General features: G+C 33.9%; 2 protein-coding genes across 2 annotated transcripts; both read left to right on the top strand.

The window, feature by feature from the left end:
• Positions 1-1,580: 1,580 nt before the first annotated feature.
• Positions 1,581-4,236, top strand: LOC134696581 (transcription intermediary factor 1-beta-like). The gene is made up of 2 exons (XM_063558437.1): positions 1,581-1,592; positions 2,836-4,236. Exon 2 carries the CDS (start codon positions 2,843-2,845, stop codon positions 3,548-3,550), a length of 708 nt encoding a protein of 235 aa, XP_063414507.1. The 5' UTR covers positions 1,581-1,592; positions 2,836-2,842; the 3' UTR covers positions 3,551-4,236.
• Positions 4,237-18,515: 14,279 nt separating this feature from the next.
• LOC134697883 (uncharacterized) lies at positions 18,516-22,028 on the top strand. Its single transcript, XM_063560170.1, has 2 exons — positions 18,516-18,615; positions 20,336-22,028. The coding sequence occupies exon 2, from the start codon at positions 20,343-20,345 to the stop codon at positions 22,026-22,028; it is 1,686 nt and encodes a 561-aa protein (XP_063416240.1). The 5' UTR covers positions 18,516-18,615; positions 20,336-20,342.
• Positions 22,029-22,309: the final 281 nt, after the last annotated feature.

Raw genomic sequence — 22,309 nt, 5'->3', positions numbered from 1 at the left:
ATGTTCAATTTTACTTTCGTTTTTACGAAATGGAATAGCAAAAATTAACTTGTGCAAGCCCCGACGAGTTTTTAAATTTTGATTTAAATGTCGATTTGAATCCTACTTTATTTAATCTTTATTTATAGTTTACGCCTACATTATATACAATGTAGGTTCACATATATTTGAAATGAACAGATATAAATGTAATAATTGATACATGTACATGTGTATAGATATATGTGTATGATAGTGAGATCAGTGTGGTTAAGTATCAAGTCATAAACTAGCTACATTAGGTAATTTACATTTTGATTATTATGTTTTTGACAAAATAGCTAAACCATATGATTTTGATTCTGTAGGGTAAAAAACTTAAAAGAAATAAAAGCGGCGGAACGTCTGCAAATAAGGTTAAGGTCAGTAGCTCCTTTTATATTTTTTATTTGTCGGGAAATGAAAATAACACTAATGTTCAGTTTTACTTTCGTTTTCATGGTACATTACTCATGGAAATAATCCACAAATTAACTAGTGCAAGCCTAGAAGAGTTTTAAAATTTTATTTCAATGTCGATTTGATTCCTACTTTATTTAGTTTTAAAAAGATCTGAGACCTTAATGTTGTCCTTGATTTCCGGATTTGTAGTCAAAATATGATATTCCACGTTTTACTTGAATTCAGACTTTTAAATTAGGGGACAAAACAGGAGGATCTAGATGAAGGTCCTTCATTTCTGTTTTTATGCCTCATTAATGGGCGTTATGTTTTCTGGTCTGTGCGTCCGTCTGTTCGTTCGTTCGTCTGTTTGTCCGTGCGTTGCAGCGTCCGTCTGTTCGTCCATTCGTCCGTGCGTTCGTTCGTCCGTTCGTCCATGGTTCAAGTTTTTGGTCGACGTAGTTTTTGATGCAGTTGAAGTCCAATCAACTTGAAACTTAGTACACATGTTCGATATGATATGATCTTTCTAATTTGAATGCCAAATTAGAGATTTCCTCCAGTTTCACAGTCCAGTAAACATAGAAAATGATAGTGCAGATGCGGCATCCGTGTACGGGGACACATTCTTGTTTTCTCTTTTTTTCTCTATTGTGTACACCATCATACTGTGATTCGTTTTTCATAATTGTTCGTTTGTCATGTATGCTATGCACATTTTGTTTAGCTTACAGAGCAATGATATAAGTAACAGCATGTAAACTTAAACTTTGTTAAGCTGTATTCGACAAAGTTTTCATTGAATTATAGAAGCAGTCGACAATTAGTGCAGTGCAAACCCCGACGAGTTTTTAAAATTTGATTTAAATGTCGATTTGAATCCTACTTTACTTATAGTTTACACCTACATTATATATACAATGTAGGTTCACATATATTTGAAATGAACAGATATACGTGTAATATTTGATACATGTATATATGTGCATAGATCCATGTGTATGATAGTGAGGTCAGTGTGGTTAAATCTCAAGTCATAAACTAGTACATTAGGTAAGTTACATTTTGATTATTATGTTTTTGACAAAATAGCCAAACCATATGGTTTTGATTCTGAAAGGGTAAAACTTAAAAGAAATAAAAGCGGCAGAATGGCTGCAAATAAGGTTAAGGTCAGGGCTACTTTTTGATTTTTGATTTGTCGGAAAATAAAAATAGGAAAATGTTCAGTTTTACTTTCGTTTTCAATCATGGAACATAACTCATGGAAATAATCAACAAATTAACTAGTGCAAGCCTAGAAGAGTTTTAAAATTTTATTTTGAATGTCGATTTTAGTCCTTCTTTATTTATTTAAAAAGAAATCTGAGACCCTAATGTTGTCAATGGGAACAATACAGGAGGATCTAGATGGAGGTCCTTCATTTTTTGTTTTTATACCCCATTAATGGGCATTATGTTTTCTATTCTGTGCGTCTGTCTGTTTGTTCCTTCGTCTGTACGTCCGTTTGTCCGTGCGTTCGTTCGTCCGTTCGTCCATGGTCGATGTAGTTTTTGATGCAGTTGAAGTCCAATCAACTTGAATCTTAGTACACATGTTCTCTATGATATGATCTTTCTAATTTTAATGCCAAATTAGAGATTTCCTCCTGTTTCACAGTCCAGTAAACATAGAAAATGATAGTGCAGATGTGGCATCCGTGTAATGGGGACACATTCTTGTTTTTCTCTATTTTTCTCTATTGTGTACACCATCATACCGTGATTAGTTTTTCGTAATTGTTCGTATGTCATGTATGCTATGCACATTTTGTTTAGCTTACAGAGCAATGATATAACTAACAGCATGTAAACTTAAACTATGTTAAACTGTATTCGACAAAGTTTTCATTGAATTATAGAAGCAGTCGACAGTTTACCAGACACAGTCAGGATTTGGTTGACCGTTATGTAATAAAGGTATCAAAGATGAGGACAGATATGTTCAAAATGTTGTTATCACAATAATAGGTCTCGTCCTCCCTTTTCTCGAATATGGTATATCACCTTGTTTGTACGTACTTACATCAGCAACGTGATCTGCCTTCCATACTAGAGCAACTTGGACCATCCACAATTTTGGTTGAGTTCGTATTGCTCTTTCTTTAGTTTTCTATGTTGTGTTTTGTGTACTGTTGTTTGTTTTTTCGTCTGTTTTTGACTCATTGGTTTAAGTGTCCCATCGGTATCTCTTTTAAAATTCTAGATAATATAAAAATTTTGTTAATTTGAAATCGTTTTCAAAGGCAGTTTACACAAATATGAGAGGAGATACGAGTAGTACGTCAATACTTTCTTAACCTTTTTAACTTTACCTTTGTATATTGGTGTTTTGCAACTAAACAAGATGTTATAATCTTTAATATTCCGTTTCAGGGTCATAATGTCCGATTCTACAGCTCTGTGTGACGTGTGCTGTCTTCGTCACCTTTCCAAACCATCGACTGGCTGGTGTCTTGAATGTGAAGAAGGACTTTGTTTGGACTGCAAAGAACATCATAGTTTACTCAAGGCAACACGGAATCATAACATCATTCCTATTAGTGAGTATCAGAAGTTACCACAAAACGTGTTAGAAATCACAAGAAACTGTGAAAAACACAATGAAGTTTTGCAAATATTTTGCAAAAAACACGATAGTCCTTGCTGTAGGAAATGTATCATCGAAACACACAATAACTGCAAAAATTTAATCGAAATAGAAGATTACATAAAAGACATTAAGTCATCGGCTAGGTTTCAAGAAGTTGAAGAAATGATGAATGAAGCAGCTGAAAATATCAAAAGAATCCGTATCAACAGGGAGGACAACCTGACATCATTACAGGAAGAAAAAAAGAGAATAGAAAACGATATTGCACAAACCAGGATTAAAATCAACAACCATCTAGATAAACTGCAGGCCGATCTTATTCAAACCCTATATGCAAAAGTGAAGAAAGAAAACGGAAAAATAGAGCAGGTACTGAAATCGTTAGAGGAAAAGCAGGGCCAAATAAACGAATATCAAAATACCTTCGAAAACATTAAGAAATACGCGACAGACGTTCAACTTTTTCTCTCTATAAAACTAATGGAAACCAACATTTAGAAAGTTGAAGAATTCATGCGATCGTTAAAAGAAGGTGAGAGCCTTTGTCAAGTGATGTTAGTAATGAAAGACACATTTGACACTAACGCAATTGCTGTCAGTATGCCGTACATAGGGAAAATAGGAATAGATTACTCCCCAAATCAAGTCAGCATCATCAAAAAGAAGGAAATGCAAGCGCAGACGAAGGCGACCAAACCAACAATTAAATCAATTGCAAATATCTCCCTTAAGATTGAAAGGAAGATAAGCGCATGTAAAGCAGGGGTGACGGGGTGTACATTACTTCCACATGGAAAAATTGCATTTGCAAATGAAATGGAAATCAGCATTATAGTAGTCAAAGCTGACGGGCTATTTGACTTTAAGATCGATTTATACCCGTACATACCTTTTGACATCACATATATTCCAAATACCAATACCATCGGTGTTACTTCTAGCAATTCAAATGACATTAAATTCGTTGATGTAAAAACAAAAAGAGTACTGAAAACGTACAGTTTAGACTCGCCATGTGCAGGTATAACGTACACAGAAGAAAGACTGATGTTATGCAACAAAACAGGAATACATGAGTTGAATCAACATGATGGATCAGTAAAGACAATTGTATCAGTTAAAATAAACAATTCTGCCTACGTTGTTATCCGTGGAGATAAGATCTACTACACTGATTCAGATAATCACTCGTTGAATGTCTGGAAGTACCTATCAGCCACGTTTGCCTATCCTCCAGGACCCAACACATCGTGTTTCTGCAGTACAGAATAGGACAAACTCTATAATATTCCGTGGCTCATATGAAGGGTGGGTGCTTCATCAGGGGTCCTGACCCAATTCTTCATATTGTACTAAGCTTTGACTACCGATCTAGTCAGTATTTCTTTTAAGTTCCGATGTCTACTATACGCCACCATTGGTGGTTTTGGAAATAGCTCCCTACATTTCGCATTGCGAGCTAGTTTTTTATAATGTTTTCGTAAAGCTTTATTTATATTTCCTAACGAGAAGTGATATTTAGTTACAAATACTAGTGGTATCTGCTTGTCAGATTCTTGTTTAAAGCGGAGTAACTCTGGTCGTTCGATATTGAGAGCCGATTCACAGTTACGACGTATTTCAAGGTCCTTATATCCCCTTTGCTTAAGATGGCCTTTGAATTTACAGAGAGTATCTTTCAAATTTTGCGTGTTGCTGTTGTTTCGGTGGTGGCGAATAGCTTCCCCTTTTATAAATCCGGAGAAGACTGTTGGGTTGTGCATAGACGTCCTATCTAAATATTGAAACGTATTAGTAGGTTTGGTGTAGCTCTTGATATCAAGGATACCGGTGTTCCTGAATCTTAACCCTTTATATACGACTGTGTCGAGAAAGATTATTTCTTCGTTTGAAATTTCAAACGTAAACTTTAATAAAGGGTGATGATCATTTGCTATTTTAAAAAACTCCTCAACTTCTTCTCGTGATGAATGTGCTATTATAAACGCATCATCTCTATACCTTCCGTAAAATAAGATCTTATTTTTATACCTATATTTTTCAATAATTTCATTGATAATTTCGAATGCTCTTATATCACAAATTTCTGGGCTGCATTTACTTCCCATACTAGCGCCTATTTTCTGTACAAAGTATCGGTCATTAAATTCAAAATAATTATTTTTCAACACTGTGGCTACTAACAATTTAATTGTTTCACAGCTAGGTAATTTGATCGGATAATCATCTTTTACTGCACTGTTATAAGCCCGTCCAACAGAATGAATGAGTTCATTGAACTCCATGTTTGTATACATGCTGGTGCAGTCAAAAGAAACCAAGAGGCAATCCTGATCAGGCCTTAAATTTTCTATTTTATTTATGAAATCCCCACTATCTCTAATGTAACTGTTCTGTCTTTTAACTAAAGGTATTAAAAAGTAATCAATAAATTTGCTAACCCTTTCGGTGACAGAGTTACATTGAGAAATAATCGGTCTGCATGGGGGTAATTCATTAACTGTCATCGTTTGTTTTTTTATCCCTTGAATAACAGGTTCACTTAATTTGTGAAGTTTAGGAAGAAGAAAAAGACGACCCAATCTGGGTCCCTCTTTTGGTGAGCCACGGAGAAAATCAAGAGTTATCCCATCAATCTCACCATTGTCAAACATCTTGCTGATTTGTGTTTGTATATTATTTTTAATCAGTAATAGATTAGGTTCTTGTATCTCCGTGTAATGGAAAGAGTTTAATTGTCTTAACCCTTCTTTAATGTAGTGTGTCTTTTTAGATATTACAATTGCGCCTCCCTTGTCGCTTTTAGAGAAAATAATATCCTGCATGTTTTTCAAAGATCGTAATCCTAGCTGTTGTTCTTTAGTGAAATTGTAATAATTATTTCGTAAATCAAGATTTGATAATTCAAACTTTGTAAGATCTAGATAATTTTCAAGTTCAAAGCAAGCCGGCGTCGGTTCATAAAATGATTTTTGTCGGAACGGATGCATTCCCCGACTTTCTGTATTGCCAAAATGAAAACGACATCTAATTTTTCTGGCAAATTCATTGAAATCTGTCATTACAGATCTGCCTATATTACACTTCTTAGGCATAGGTATAAATTTCAAACCTTTACCTAGAACTATGTATTGGTCGTCTGTCAATTGACAGTTGGCTAAGTGTTGAATGTCTGGAAGTACCTATCAGCCACGTTTGCCTATCCTCCAGGACCCAACACATCGTGTTTCTGCAGTACAGAATAGGACAAACTCTATAATATTCCGTGGCTCATATGAAGGGTGGGTGCTTCATCAGGGGTCCTGACCCAATTCTTCATATTGTACTAAGCTTTGACTACCGATCTAGTCAGTATTTCTTTTAAGTTCCGATGTCTACTATACGCCACCATTGGTGGTTTTGGAAATAGCTCCCTACATTTCGCATTACTAGCTAGTTTTTTTATAATGTTTTCGTAAAGCTTTATTTATATTTCCTAACGAGGACCATGGGTTATAACTATCAGATTGACAATCGTCAATATTAAGAATGGCTCGCAGATTTAAAAAGAAAGTAAAAACGGTTAAACAAAAATTAAGAAAACTCGATCGGGTTTCTAGAAAGAAAAGACAAAAAAAAAGCACAGGTATATAAAGCTAAACAATATGTATATAACTTAGCCAACTGTCAATTGACAGACGACCAATACATAGTTCTAGGTAAAGGTTTGAAATTTATACCTATGCCTAAGAAGTGTAATATAGGCAGATCTGTAATGACAGATTTCAATGAATTTGCCAGAAAAATTAGATGTCGTTTTCATTTTGGCAATACAGAAAGTCGGGGAATGCATCCGTTCCGACAAAAATCATTTTATGAACCGACGCCTGCTTGCTTTGAACTTGAAAATTATCTAGATCTAACAAAGTTTGAATTATCAAATCTTGATTTACGAAATAATTATTACAATTTCACTAAAGAACAACAGCTAGGATTACGATCTTTGAAAAACATGCAGGATATTATTTTCTCTAAAAGCGACAAGGGAGGCGCAATTGTAATATCTAAAAAGACACACTACATTAAAGAAGGGTTAAGACAATTAAACTCTATTCATTACACGGAGATACAAGAACCTAATCTATTACTGATTAAAAATAATATACAAACACAAATCAGCAAGATGTTTGACAATGGTGAGATTGATGGGATAACTCTTGATTTTCTCCGTGGCTCACCAAAAGAGGGACCCAGATTGGGTCGTCTTTTTCTTCTTCCTAAACTTCACAAATTAAGTGAACTTGTTATTCAAGGGATAAAAAAACAAACGATGACAGTTAATGAATTACCCCCATGCAGACCGATTATTTCTCAATGTAACTCTGTCACCGAAAGGGTTAGCAAATTTATTGATTACTTTTTAATACCTATAGTTAAAAGACAGAACAGTTACATTAGAGATAGTGGGGATTTCATAAATAAAATAGAAAATTTAAGGCCTGATCAGGATTGCCTCTTGGTTTCTTTTGACTGCACCAGCATGTATACAAACATGGAGTTCAATGAACTCATTCATGCTGTTGGACGGGCTTATAACAGTGCAGTAAAAGATGATTATCCGATCAAATTACCTAGCTGTGAAACAATTAAATTGTTAGTAGCCACAGTGTTGAAAAATAATTATTTTGAATTTAATGACCGATACTTTGTACAGAAAATAGGCGCTAGTATGGGAAGTAAATGCAGCCCAGAAATTTGTGATATAAGAGCATTCGAAATTATCAATGAAATTATTGAAAAATATAAGTATAAAAATAAGATCTTATTTTACGGAAGGTATAGAGATGATGCGTTTATAATAGCACATTCATCACGAGAAGAAGTTGAGGAGTTTTTTAAAATAGCAAATGATCATCACCCTTTATTAAAGTTTACGTTTGAAATTTCAAACGAAGAAATAATCTTTCTCGACACAGTCGTATATAAAGGGTTAAGATTCAGGAACACCGGTATCCTTGATATCAAGAGCTACACCAAACCTACTAATACGTTTCAATATTTAGATAGGACGTCTATGCACAACCCAACAGTCTTCTCCGGATTTATAAAAGGGGAAGCTATTCGCCACCACCGAAACAACAGCAACACGCAAAATTTGAAAGATACTCTCTGTAAATTCAAAGGCCATCTTAAGCAAAGGGGATATAAGGACCTTGAAATACGTCGTAACTGTGAATCGGCTCTCAATATCGAACGACCAGAGTTACTCCGCTTTAAACAAGAATCTGACAAGCAGATACCACTAGTATTTGTAACTAAATATCACTTCTCGTTAGGAAATATAAATAAAGCTTTACGAAAACATTATAAAAAACTAGCTAGTAATGCGAAATGTAGGGAGCTATTTCCAAAACCACCAATGGTGGCGTATAGTAGACATCGGAACTTAAAAGAAATACTGACTAGATCGGTAGTCAAAGCTTAGTACAATATGAAGAATTGGGTCAGGACCCCTGATGAAGCACCCACCCTTCATATGAGCCACGGAATATTATAGAGTTTGTCCTATTCTGTACTGCAGAAACACGATGTGTTGGGTCCTGGAGGATAGGCAAACGTGGCTGATAGGTACTTCCAGACATTCAACATCCAGATTGGGTCGTCTTTTTCTTCTTCCTAAACTTCACAAATTAAGTGAACTTGTTATTCAAGGGATAAAAAAACAAACGATGACAGTTAATGAATTACCCCCATGCAGACCGATTATTTCTCAATGTAACTCTGTCACCGAAAGGGTTAGCAAATTTATTGATTACTTTTTAATACCTATAGTTAAAAGACAGAACAGTTACATTAGAGATAGTGGGGATTTCATAAATAAAATAGAAAATTTAAGGCCTGATCAGGATTGCCTCTTGGTTTCTTTTGACTGCACCAGCATGTATACAAACATGGAGTTCAATGAACTCATTCATTCTGGTGGACGGGCTTATAACAGTGCAGTAAAAGATGATTATCCGATCAAATTACCTAGCTGTGAAACAATTAAATTGTTAGTAGCCACAGTGTTGAAAAATAATTATTTTGAATTTAATGACCGATACTTTGTACAGAAAATAGGCGCTAGTATGGGAAGTAAATGCAGCCCAGAAATTTGTGATATAAGAGCATTCGAAATTATCAATGAAATTATTGAAAAATATAAGTATAAAAATAAGATCTTATTTTACGGAAGGTATAGAGATGATGCGTTTATAATAGCACATTCATCACGAGAAGAAGTTGAGGAGTTTTTTAAAATAGCAAATGATCATCACCCTTTATTAAAGTTTACGTTTGAAATTTCAAACGAAGAAATAATCTTTCTCGACACAGTCGTATATAAAGGGTTAAGATTCAGGAACACCGGTATCCTTGATATCAAGAGCTACACCAAACCTACTAATACGTTTCAATATTTAGATAGGACGTCTATGCACAACCCAACAGTCTTCTCCGGATTTATAAAAGGGGAAGCTATTCGCCACCACCGAAACAACAGCAACACGCAAAATTTGAAAGATACTCTCTGTAAATTCAAAGGCCATCTTAAGCAAAGGGGATATAAGGACCTTGAAATACGTCGTAACTGTGAATCGGCTCTCAATATCGAACGACCAGAGTTACTCCGCTTTAAACAAGAATCTGACAAGCAGATACCACTAGTATTTGTAACTAAATATCACTTCTCGTTAGGAAATATAAATAAAGCTTTACGAAAACATTATAAAAAACTAGCTCGCAATGCGAAATGTAGGGAGCTATTTCCAAAACCACCAATGGTGGCGTATAGTAGACATCGGAACTTAAAAGAAATACTGACTAGATCGGTAGTCAAAGCTTAGTACAATATGAAGAATTGGGTCAGGACCCCTGATGAAGCACCCACCCTTCATATGAGCCACGGAATATTATAGAGTTTGTCCTATTCTGTACTGCAGAAACACGATGTGTTGGGTCCTGGAGGATAGGCAAACGTGGCTGATAGGTACTTCCAGACATTCAACAAGTAACTTGTTGTGATTTCCAAGGACACATACAGTGGACATTCCAGAATCGAGTGATATATCGCCCATTCGGTGTAACTGTAGACAACGACGGTAACGTGTTCGTTGCTGGCCATAGTTCTCACAATGTTGTTGTCATATCCCATGACGGTCAACAACACAAACAACTGTTGTCTTACAAAGATGGTGTCCAGTATCCAAATGGTTTGATCTATGATAGACATAATAACCAGTTACTTGTTACAAATTATGAAAAAGGTGCAGTTTTGTATAATGTAACATGAGTAGAATAATATTATACAGATATGTAGTTTTATTTTCCCATTGGAGAGTTGCCGAACCAATTGTTGGTAGAAGCTAATAACAAATAATAATTCAGTTTTAAAAATATATCTTTCACCGTGATAAAAATATCAAGCTTTTATGTACCTTCTTATATTGCTGTATATCATGCATTCAGTATAGATATTTGGGTACAACTTCAATGGGAACGCGCAAAGCATAATTCTTGGGGAGTCAAAAGATGGATTTGATTTAAGGGAACTATCGTTCGATTTGATTTCAAATGAAGATTTTTTTTTGAAATCCATTATGAGAAAGGAACGTGGCAGTACATTATAGACCCACTAGATTGAAAACGTAGTCCAGGAGCAAAATAAAGGCAACAGTAGTTTAACGCTATTTAATTACTTGTTCCATCGTCTAAAATAAAATAAATGGATACTTCTCTTAGTGCAAATTTATCATATGGGAAAGATATGTGTTTTAGAAACGATGATGATGAATAGAAATTAATTCTAGACCTACCCGAGCAAATCAAATATATATAGAAATCAGAAGACGTGGTATGAGTGCCAACGAGACAACTCTACATCAAAGTCACAATGCTTAATAGGTTAACAATTGTAGATATAGTTTGTCTAAAATCCTAAGCTGTGATTACTAAACAGGATTAAAGAACAGCTTACACCAAGGAAGAAGATTAGCAATGACATTCTTATCCAAGCTTCTAAATTATGGACTTGGTCTCTTACATTTTGCTGAAAATGGCCTTTATGCTTTTAGACAAAAACGTATTCTGTGTCAAAAAAACAAATTAAACTAAATATTTGCAACCACAACAACACACAAAGAGAACTACGTATATGATGTATATAGATGGTACACATACTTTCAAAAGGTGAAATACAAAACTACCGAATTCAAATCGAAATGCCCCTTTTCAAACGACAAAATCAAACCCTCAACCACATCAAACGAATGGGAAATAAATCTCGTATTCCTGTCTTGATACCGGCATATCCTTACATAGAAAATGGCGGAATAAACATGCAAGGTTTAATAGCATAGTTTAACTTATCAAAATTATCGCAATCGCAAAAAAAATCATTATATTGACAACAATTCGATAAAAAAAAAAAACAGACATAATAGGCAAAAATGTCAAAAATAAGGGGCAAGAACGTGAACTCATTTGAAGCCAAAGATTAAGAAATAACGTCCAACACCGTTAAAATACGGATAACTGCCATCAGGTAAAATTAAATTGGAAGAAGATATCATGAAGAAAATTGATAACTGTATATTGAAAATTATAACAGATATTATCATATACTTAGACTAAATAATATATAAATTCTACCGTATGATAATAGCATTAAATTGGACGTAAATTTCATATTTTTCGAATTGGTGCTTAGCGGGCTGATATGAAAAGTTTATCACAAGCTTCGATTGTTATCACATGCCTTTCCGTAACGTTATCACATGGCATTCCGGTGATACTCGGCCAATTCCGGAAAATACACTGCAATGCTACGTTTTCAGTGAAAAACATTACAAAGTAGTGAATAAAATAATTATAATGGAAAGTATATCGTGTAAAATAATAAAAATAATAAAAATAATTAAAACTGAAACAAACAAATTATTAAATTATTTTTTTATTTTTTCTGAAACATAATTTAGAAAGTTTCTTTAAAAAAAAAATGACTTTCCCGAACAATGTTCACAATTATGTATATTGTTGAATTTTTTTTTTTTCGATTCTTTTATATGAAACTGTTGTGTGTTTTTTTTCTCTCTCTCTCTCTGTTGAGGCATATGATAGGAAAATTTCATATTAAATGTATCTGATTTTGGGTCCGACGTCCATGAATGTTTTTACTGTAACTCTTTAAAGTTCCGGAACCACGTAAACATGGTAAAAGGATCAATACATTAATCTGTTATTTTTAACAGATTTTTTAAAAGTATGAGTTAATTCTGTCTTAAATATGAAACATACTTAAATTTGAAGATCTGTGAAATGAATGTTTATTAATATTAGGAATATAATTAAGATAAAATTGGGAAAGGAAGTGGGGAATGTGTCAAAGCGACAACAGCCGAAACTACTTTATATCAAGAATAAATCACCGAATATACATAAATTTCAGAGTACACATATTGCCTAAAATTATGTTCGGCAATAGGATAAATAATCATCATCAAATTTCAGGAAATAAGCTTAATGACTGAACATTTCAGGCAATAACTTAATGCCTAAAGCGTTTGCTTATTGCCTAGGATTTAAGCTTAATGCCTAACTTCACTTATTGCCGCTAACATAATATATATAACATGTCGAAAAGGGTACAACATCACCATAAAATAACAATAAAATGAACAAATGTTCGGATATTTCGGATAACAGATATCCTTCTTCAATAATAGCACGATGTCAAATGAATCGTGTCAATCCATTCTAATTATTAACAGTTTAAGCGAACATCAGAGACGCTGGTAAAATTTTTAAATTTCCAAACACGACGCAAAGACTGCAAAGATCTGCCAAAATAAGAATAGTTATTTGCGATGTGAACTGGCACAACTCTAGAATTCCAACGGTGATGACGGTTAAGATGTTACAACAACTGCTTGAATAACAGTCCCCCAAAAAAACCAAAAACACCCTAACCGATTGTTATATTCAAATTTGACAGCAGTAGGGCAATTGATACAGAGACTACATATTTAAGCCTCCCAAAACAAAAAGAAGTTTAATAATGATTAGAAAAATAAATAAAATTTTTACTTACTAAGGTTAAATAATTGAACGTGGCTGCGTACTTGTACATCCATCCAAATGAATTGAGCCCTGTAACTTAAACTGGAATAATTTAAAAAAAAAAATCTTAAACTGTAAGTCTAGTACGGAAGCCGGAGTTACTGGAAGCAAGTGATGGTAGGAAAAACAATGATGACAGGAAAATGAGTGATGGTAGGGAAATATGTTGGTGAGACAGAGCAGCCTTTCAACAAACGCATGAATGGTCATCGAAGTGTCTACACTTGCAAGCCCAACCTCTCCGTAAGTCGTCATTTGAGATCACCTGGACACGCCCAGGCTGATCTAAAAACCTCATCATCACAATCATAGACCACAACGAAGGTTGGTCGAAGGCCGACAGAGTTGCTCGGGAAAGATTTTGGATTAGAAAGTTAAGGACATTTTCTCCAGAGGGCATAAATGAAAAAACATAGAATGAGTCATTCATTTTGAATTTCCCTACCATCTTTTGGTCTTTTTGAAAATGTTGTTTGTGCTGTATTTAGACCCTTCTACAACGAAATTTGTAACATGCGCACGTATAAACATTGCGGTTTTTATCCAACGCAATCATAGGTTTGGATGTTGTGCTAAATCTAATATAGATGAGTATATATTCATTTTGATAGCCTCTTTATTTTGTGTATATCTTAATTGTAAAATAAAAATGTATAACTATGTAAATATTAAATAAAACTATATAACATATTGTCATTTCTAAAATTTGAAACGTTTCCATACATCATTGACAAAGTGTTTTAAAATAAGCGTATTTATTGTGTGCAATACAGTATAATTGTTCTTATAACTTTATCATTGTTATAACAGTGTGATTTACGTTACTGAACCCTAGCAAAGTGAGTTTAACTTGAAGCCCAAAAGTCCGCTATTACATTATGTCATATATGATGTGTTCCTTTCAATCTCATAAAAAATGAAGCTTCTGTCTATATGATGTACAATAATGGTTAGGTGGTAAGAGTTCATAAAAAGGGAGCATTACAAGTTTTACAACCCCCTTTTCATGACCAAAAAAAATATGATAAAATCAAATGTCAGTTAAAACTTCATCATGATATACAGAAAAACTTTAAAAGTTTTGTTGGTAGCTGCAACCCCATTTTGACTTAACTTTGTCTTTACACATAACAAAAATTATTGCCTACACGTGCTTGCTTCACAACTTTGAACGACCCCCTCTACCTAAACATACAAGAACGAGCCTTACAGTAACCAATACACATACTAGTATACTTATTTATAAAGTGCATTATGTGTTGTCATAATATAAGTGTTTTGGACTTTGTACAGTGATAATATAAGTTAAAATCAGAAAATAACATCAAATCCAGTATAATCCAGTCGTTATTATGAAATAAGTATAAAGTTTAATTTGATAACCGACATGAGATATAGATGAAGTCCGTTGTCTTCTAATTGTTTGGTATTAATCTTTGATATCGCTTAATAGGTAGGGATCAGTCTTTGTTATTATAAATACGCTATACATTTCGACGCATTCTTCGCCTAGCAAAACATTGTGTTTGGACTTTTTTGGAAGCAGATCGCTTTAACATTCAGTAAGTATCATTATTTAATGAACTTGTTAGTCATTAATTAACTAATTAACTAATTAATTCATTTTTCTTTTCTTTTCTTTTCTTTTCTTTTCTTTACGTGCGTTCGTTCGTTCATTCATTGCGCGTTTCTCAATAATTAAGTAAATTTATGAAAATTGCTTCGGACGCATAATAAAAAAAAGCATTTTGGTTCTTTTTTTTAGAAGCGGCAAAATGAGCACGGGAACCACCTACACGCAACAAGGCTTGCTTCATCAAATGTTTTCCAGACAGGCAAAGGCAACTCCGGATAACGTTGCTGTTGTTGAAGAAAGCGGGAAAGAAATAAAATTCAGGAATCTGGATGAAAATTCTGACAAACATGGAAAGCATTTAGTTTACAATGGCGTAACCCCCAATGATAAATTTTGTATGGATTATACAGGAAAAAACAACATTTTGTGAATAGAAACTAAACAAAATGATAGAATTGTAAAATAAACTAGGAAAAGATTGCTTTCAGACAATGCTTTGAGAATATCAAAAGAAGAGATAGGGTCACCGTACGTTTTTTCCGGCTAAAAGACAACATAGGAAAATTTCATGTAGAGTCCTTCAGAAAATTCACTGTTTTAGAGTTACTTCCCCTTAAAATGTCAATTTGAAAATATTAAATAACAACCAAAAATAATCTACACTTGGAAAAATATTAATATTTCTAAGTTATATTCTTATAAATTGGTTCTTTTAAATGAAAATTCACATTAAATATCTGCATTCCTGCATCAAATTTTGCTAACTTAATAGAAAATATGGACCTTAGATTCTCTGTTTTTTACAATCCAAGATGGCGAAAGACACCCATACCACCTTAAATGATGTTTTAACGCGTTAAAATAATGAATCGTAGCAACGTTATTGTGTTGAATTTAACGCGTTAATGTGATTTATTATGACACATGTGGCCAATGCGACGGATATTTTATCGCGATAAACGTATATTTTCACTTACAGGATAAATCCCAAACTTGATAATTGCAAAGTTTAACGCATTAGATATCTTGATTTCTTTTCGCGTTAAAACAAGATTTTAAACTGTATTTATCGCGTTAAATGTGATTTTATCGAGTTAAATTTTAACGCGTTACTTTATCGGGTTTTTGACATGATCGGCCTCTCATATAAAACTAGGGGCCACGTATGAATTCACCAACACAGCAAAAGTGGTCATATCTTGAAAAAAAGATGTATTGTTGTTATCTGTTAGCTAGTTTACGGCATTATAGCTGTTGGTTTTTTTTTGTATTGTCTTCCATTGTAGGTGTAATACCACCAAATCATGGTATGTCACATCCGGTTGCATACGAAAGTAGGTCTAAAAAATATTCCCTTGAATTTGACCGTTGTAGGTAATTAATCCTAAATGTTATTGCAGTAAAACTATTTCTGTGTCATAAACATATGTCTTGGGTATTTCAAAACACCATTAATTTTTGTTTATGATTTCTATAGAAAATTTTGTAATCTTGAGGTTACATGGTGACAAAACCTTGTACACAGATAGAATAAGGGGAGAAATTTGATTGGTTAACTTCCAATGATGGTTATTTTCTTATATGCAATGAAATGTTATGTGAAACTTTTTCTATAGAACTGGACAGGATAAAACTTTACTCATGCCAAGTATTTCTTTATTTGAAACAAAGATAAATTCTGCACAATTTTTTGAAAAGTGCAAATTTAACAAAGACTATAGGGGAAAATCAATGGTGGTATTTGGGTTGAAAGCTTACACAAAGTCTGAATAATTTACCAGTCAAAGTGGCATGCCATCCAGGATTTCAGATTAGGGGGGGGGCGCAAAGTTTTTTTGCCGAGCGGAGCGGAGTTATTTTTTTGTTGAAATATTCTTCTAAAGGGGCGCAATGTAGGTATTTCGAACTATTGTGAGGTACAGTCAGCAAGAAATTATAGTTTCAAGTAGAAACCACCTAAATCCAACCTGACAACAATCTACAATCACTAGTATCATGGACGGACAGATGTAAAACAATATGTTCCTTTTCCGCGAAAAACCTCTCAGTTATGATGGCAAGGTCTCCTTCAAGCTTGAAAAAACTTCAACAATCTCCTGACACCAATAACTTACGCACTACATGTAAGAAATTCATTCTGAATCTATGATACAGTTTATAAAGCTTCAGCCCAAAACAGAAACTGAAGATCAGGCGAACATTTTTTTTTGTGTCTGTGTTCCTATGCAAACCAATATACACCCAAGACACCAGCACTTCTAAAATAATCTATATATCAATATCAGGTCATAAATATCTGTCAACCAATCCTTGAAAGACATTGGTGCTGGTTGTTGTGATAAACAGAAAAACAGAAACATCACAAAAATAAAAAGCCCGTATTTCAGCTCGTCAATGTGTCTTTGCCATTCAACATGGTTTCAGTCATGTGAAATGAAACCGGTTCACTTTAGAATTACTTTAACACTACATAACACCATCCTCGAGGAACTTGGTCAGGACGATGGAAATGTGTTGACAGATAGACGGGCGGATCGACGGAGGCAAAGTGAGACAAGACAGATAACATCAGTTCACATGACCAATATAAGTAACTAGAAGTAGATTTTGCAAACGAAAATTTCCAATTTTTCAATTGTCCTTTCATAATATGTTTTTACTTTTTGGATTTTCGGAGGTCGTGCAAGACTTTATATATACTGTGTTCACCATAAACAACTATAATCATTCAGAATGAGATGCCGCATGATTTACGAAGTTATTTTTATTTTGTGGGGATATCGGCCATGCATGTAATACGGTATACATAATTCGGCACTTCGATTATCAAAGAAATTGATTATAAAAACGGCAAATATAATGTAACAATTTTTTGAACTTTAACTGCTGAAACATTTTCTTTGAAGTATATAATATTTATAGAACTTGAATAAATCGTAGGTCAGTTGATTAGTAAACACGTTGTTTAGTTACTTAGTATAGAAAATCCCTGGTTAAACTGACTGTTTTATATATTTTGAATGTTAAGAAGGTATGGTCTCTTCTGATACTGATTAAACACGTTGAAGACAACCCATACTTTGCAAATTTTATGGGAGGGGGGGGGGGGCGCACGCCCGCAACACCCGCGCCCAAATCCGCCCCTGCCATCTCTTTGTTTTCCTTATAAAACCAATAATGCTTTATAACTGTGAAGTAACTTATTTAGACACATATATATCTATTTTTAGAGCAAAAAACAGAGCTTTAAATTCCGGAAAAGAAGTAGATATTTTAAGTTTGCAGAAAAAAGTCCAATTGAAAAATTACACTTAAAATTTGTAAATTTTTACTAGGAACTAGAAAGAATGCATCTAATCTTGCAACTAGAGCTGAATTGGGGAGACTCCCTATAGAATTTAATATTAAAACACAAACTTTATTGGACTTTATATACTGAATATAAATAGTTAGTTCTAAATTAGTTATTTCATCTGGAATGTATATTCCATTATTTATTTTCAAGCAAGAAAAAAAGATCTACTGTTGCAGCGTATATCACGTAATATGCTCCTTCTAAAAAGGTACAAATACAAAAGCTTAAACAAGAAAGAATGACGGTACAATACTGTGACAAGTAGAAAGGTTTTTGTCGTCGGATAGGACAGACAAAGAATAAAAATGCCGAATCCTTTGTGACGAAAGAAACAGCAATCGTGCACATTATTTAAAATTATATTGACTTTAAAAATTACCTGTTAACGTACTTACAATCACGTGGTTTCTTGAACATATTTAGAAACAGGAGGGTTTTTAACCTGACAAAGAATTGTACAAAATCTAGTTATATTTCAAATGATCTTCTTATTAAAAAGTGAGTATAACCCATTTGTTCATTGTTTTATCTTTTTGATTTGTCGGGAAAATAACAATAACACAAATGTTAATTAAGTTTAACTTTCGTTTTATGGTACATAACTCATGGAAATAATCCACAAATTAACTAGTGCAAGCCCCGACGAGTTTTTAAATTTGATTTAAATTTCGATTTGAATCCTACTTTATTTATAGTTTACACCTACATTATATACAATGTAGGTTCACATATATTTGAAATGAACAGATATAAATGTACATGTGCATAGATACATGTGTATGATAGTGAGGTCAGTGTGGTTAAATCTCAAGTTATAAACTAGTTCATTAGGTAAACTACATTTAAATTATTATGTTTTTGACAAAATAGCCATGATTTTTATTCTGTAGAGTGAAATTTAAAAGAAGTAAAAGCGGCGGAACGGCTGCAAATAAGGTTAAGGTCAGTAGCTACTTTTTTTTATTATTTTGTATTTTTTCGGAAAATAAAAATAACACTAATGTTCAGTTATACTTTCGTTTTCATGGTACATTACTCATGGAAATAATCCAAAAATTAACTAGTGCAAGCCCATGCAGAAGAGTTTAAAAAATTTATTTGAATTCGATTTGAGTCCTTCTTTATTTATTTTTAAAAAGATCTGAGACTTTAATGTTGTCCTTAATTTCCGGATTTGTAGTTGATATATGATATTCCACATTTTACTTGCATTCAGACTTTTAAAATTATGGGACAAAACAGGAGGATCTAGATGGAGGTCCTCCATTTCTGTTTTTATGCCTCATTAAAGGGCATTATGTTTTCTGGTCTGTGCGTCTGTCTGTTTGTTCGTTCGTCTGTACGTCCGTTTGTCCGTGCGTTCGTTCGTCCGTCCGTCCCGTGTTCAAGTTTGTGGTCAATGTAATTTTTGGTGAAGTGGAAGTCCAATCAACTTGAAACTTAGTACACATGTTCTCTATGATATGATCTTTCTAATTTTAATGCCAAATTAGAGATTGTCTGTGTACTGAGGACACATTTTTGTTTCTCTCTATTTTTCTTAATTGTGTACACCATCATACCGTGATTCGTTTTTCATAATTGTTCGTTTGTCATGTATGCTATGCACATTTTGTTTAGCTTACAGAGCAATGATATAAGTAACATCATGTAAACTTAAACTATGTTAAACTATATTCGATAAAGTTTTCATTGAATTATAAAAGCAGTCGACAATTTACCAGACACAGTCAGGATTTGGTTGACCGTTATGTAATAAAGGTTTCAAAGATGAGGACAGATATGTTCAAAATGTTGTTATCACAATAATAGGTCTAACCTCCCTTTTTCTCGAATATGGTTTATCACCTTGTATGTACGTACTTACATCAGCAACGTGATCTGCCTTCCATACTAGAGCAACTTGGACCATTCTCAATTTTGGTTGAGTTCGTATTGCTCTTTCTTTAGTTTTCTGTGTTGTGTTTTGTGAACTGTTGTTTGTTTTTTCGTCTGTTTTTGACTGATTGGTTTAAGTGTCCCATCGGTATCTTTTGACTCTCTTTTAAAATTCTAGATATAAATGTTAATTTGAAATCATTTTCAAAGGCAGTGTACACAAATATGAGAGGAGAAACGAGTAGTACGTCAATACTTTCTTAACCTTTTTAACTTTACCTTTGTATATTGGTGTTTTGCAACTAAATAAGATGTTATAATCTTTAATATTCCGTTTCAGGGTCATAATGTCCGATTCTACAGCTCTGTGTGACGTGTGCTGTCTTCGTCACCTTTCCAAACCATCGACTGGCTGGTGTCTTGAATGTGAAGAAGGACTTTGTTTGGACTGCAAAGAACATCATAGTTTACTCAAGGCAACACGGAATCATAACATCATTCCTATTAGTGAGTATCAGAAGTTACCACAAAACGTGTTAGAAATCACAAGAAACTGTGAAAAACACAATGAAGTTTTGCAAATATTTTGCAAAAAACACGATAGTCCTTGCTGTAGGAAATGTATCATCGAAACACACAATAACTGCAAACATTTAATCGAAATAGAAGATTACATAAAAGACATTAAGTCATCGGCTAGGTTTCAAGAAGTTGAAGAAATGATGAATGAAGCAGCTGAAAATATCAAAAGAATCCGTATCAACAGGATGGAAAACCTGACATCATTACAGGAAGAAAAAAAGAGAATAGAAAACGATATTGCACAGACCAGGATTAAAATCAACAACCATCTAGATAAACTGCAGGCCGATCTTATTCAAACCCTATATGCAAAAGTGAAGAAAGAAAACGGAAAAATAGAGCAGGTACTGAAATCGTTAGAGGAAAAGCAGTGCCAAATAAACGAATATCAAAATACCTTCGAAAACATTAAGAAATACGCGACAGACGTTCAACTTTTTCTCTCTATGAAACTAATGGAAACCAACATTGAGAAAGTTGAAGAATTCATGCGATCGTTAAAAGAAGGTGAGAGCCTTTGTCAAGTGATGTTAGTAATGAAAGACACATTTGACACTAACGCAATTGCTGTCAGTATGCCGTACATAGGGAAAATAGAAATAGATTACTCCCCAAGTCAAGTCAGCATCATCAAAAAGAAGGAAATGCAAGCGCAGACGAAGGCGACCAAACCAACAATTAAATCAATTGCAAATATCTCCCTTAAGATTGAAAGGAAGATAAGCGCATGTGAAGTAGGGGTGACGGGGTGTACATTACTTCCACATGGAAAAATTGCATTTGCAAATGAAATGTTAAGCAGCATTATAGTAGTCAAAGCTGACGGGTTACTTGACTTTAAGATCGATTTAAAACCGTTCGCTCCTTTTGATATCACATATATTTCTAAAACCAATACCATAGCTGTCACTTCAAGAAGTTCAAATGACATTAAATTCGTTGATGTAAAATCAAAAAAGGTACTGAAAACGTACAATTTGGACTCGCCATGTGCAGGTATAACGTACACAGAAGAAAGACTGGTGTTATGCAACAAAACAGGAATACATGAGTTGAATCAACGGGATGGATCAGTAAAGACAATTGTATCAGTTAAAATAAACAATTCTGCCTACGTTGTTATCCGTGGAGATAAGATCTACTACACTCATCCAGATAATCAATCAGTAACTTGTTGTGATTTCCAAGGACACATACAGTGGACATTCCAGAATCGAAAGATCATAACTTACCCATTCGGTGTAACTGTAGACAACGACGGTAACGTGTTCGTCGCTGGCAATATCTCTCACAACGTTGTTGTCATATCTCCCGACGGACAACAACACAAACAACTGTTGTCTTCCAGTGATGGTGTCGAAGTGCCACATGGTTTGATCTATGATAGACATAATAACCAGTTACTTGTTACATATTATTTAAACGGTGCAGTTTTGTATAATGTAACATGAGTAGAATAACAATATACAGATAGTTTTATTTTTTTTCAATTTTAGGGTTGATGAACCAATTGTTTGTAGAAGCTTAAAACAAATAATAATTCAGTTTTAAAAAGAAAAAATAAATCTTTCACCGTGATAAGAATATAAAGACTGTAGACACTTTCGGAAACGTGTTCGTCGCTTGCAATAATTCTCACAATGTTTTTGTCATATCTCCCGATGGACGACAACACAAGCAACTATTGTCTTCCAGTGATGGTATCGAATGGCCAAATGGTTTAATCTATAGA

This window comes from Mytilus trossulus, chromosome 14 (genome assembly GCF_036588685.1).
Source record: "Mytilus trossulus isolate FHL-02 chromosome 14, PNRI_Mtr1.1.1.hap1, whole genome shotgun sequence".
NCBI classification, from domain to species: domain Eukaryota; kingdom Metazoa; phylum Mollusca; class Bivalvia; order Mytilida; family Mytilidae; genus Mytilus; species Mytilus trossulus.
This window is presented reverse-complemented; position numbering and strand designations above follow the sequence as displayed.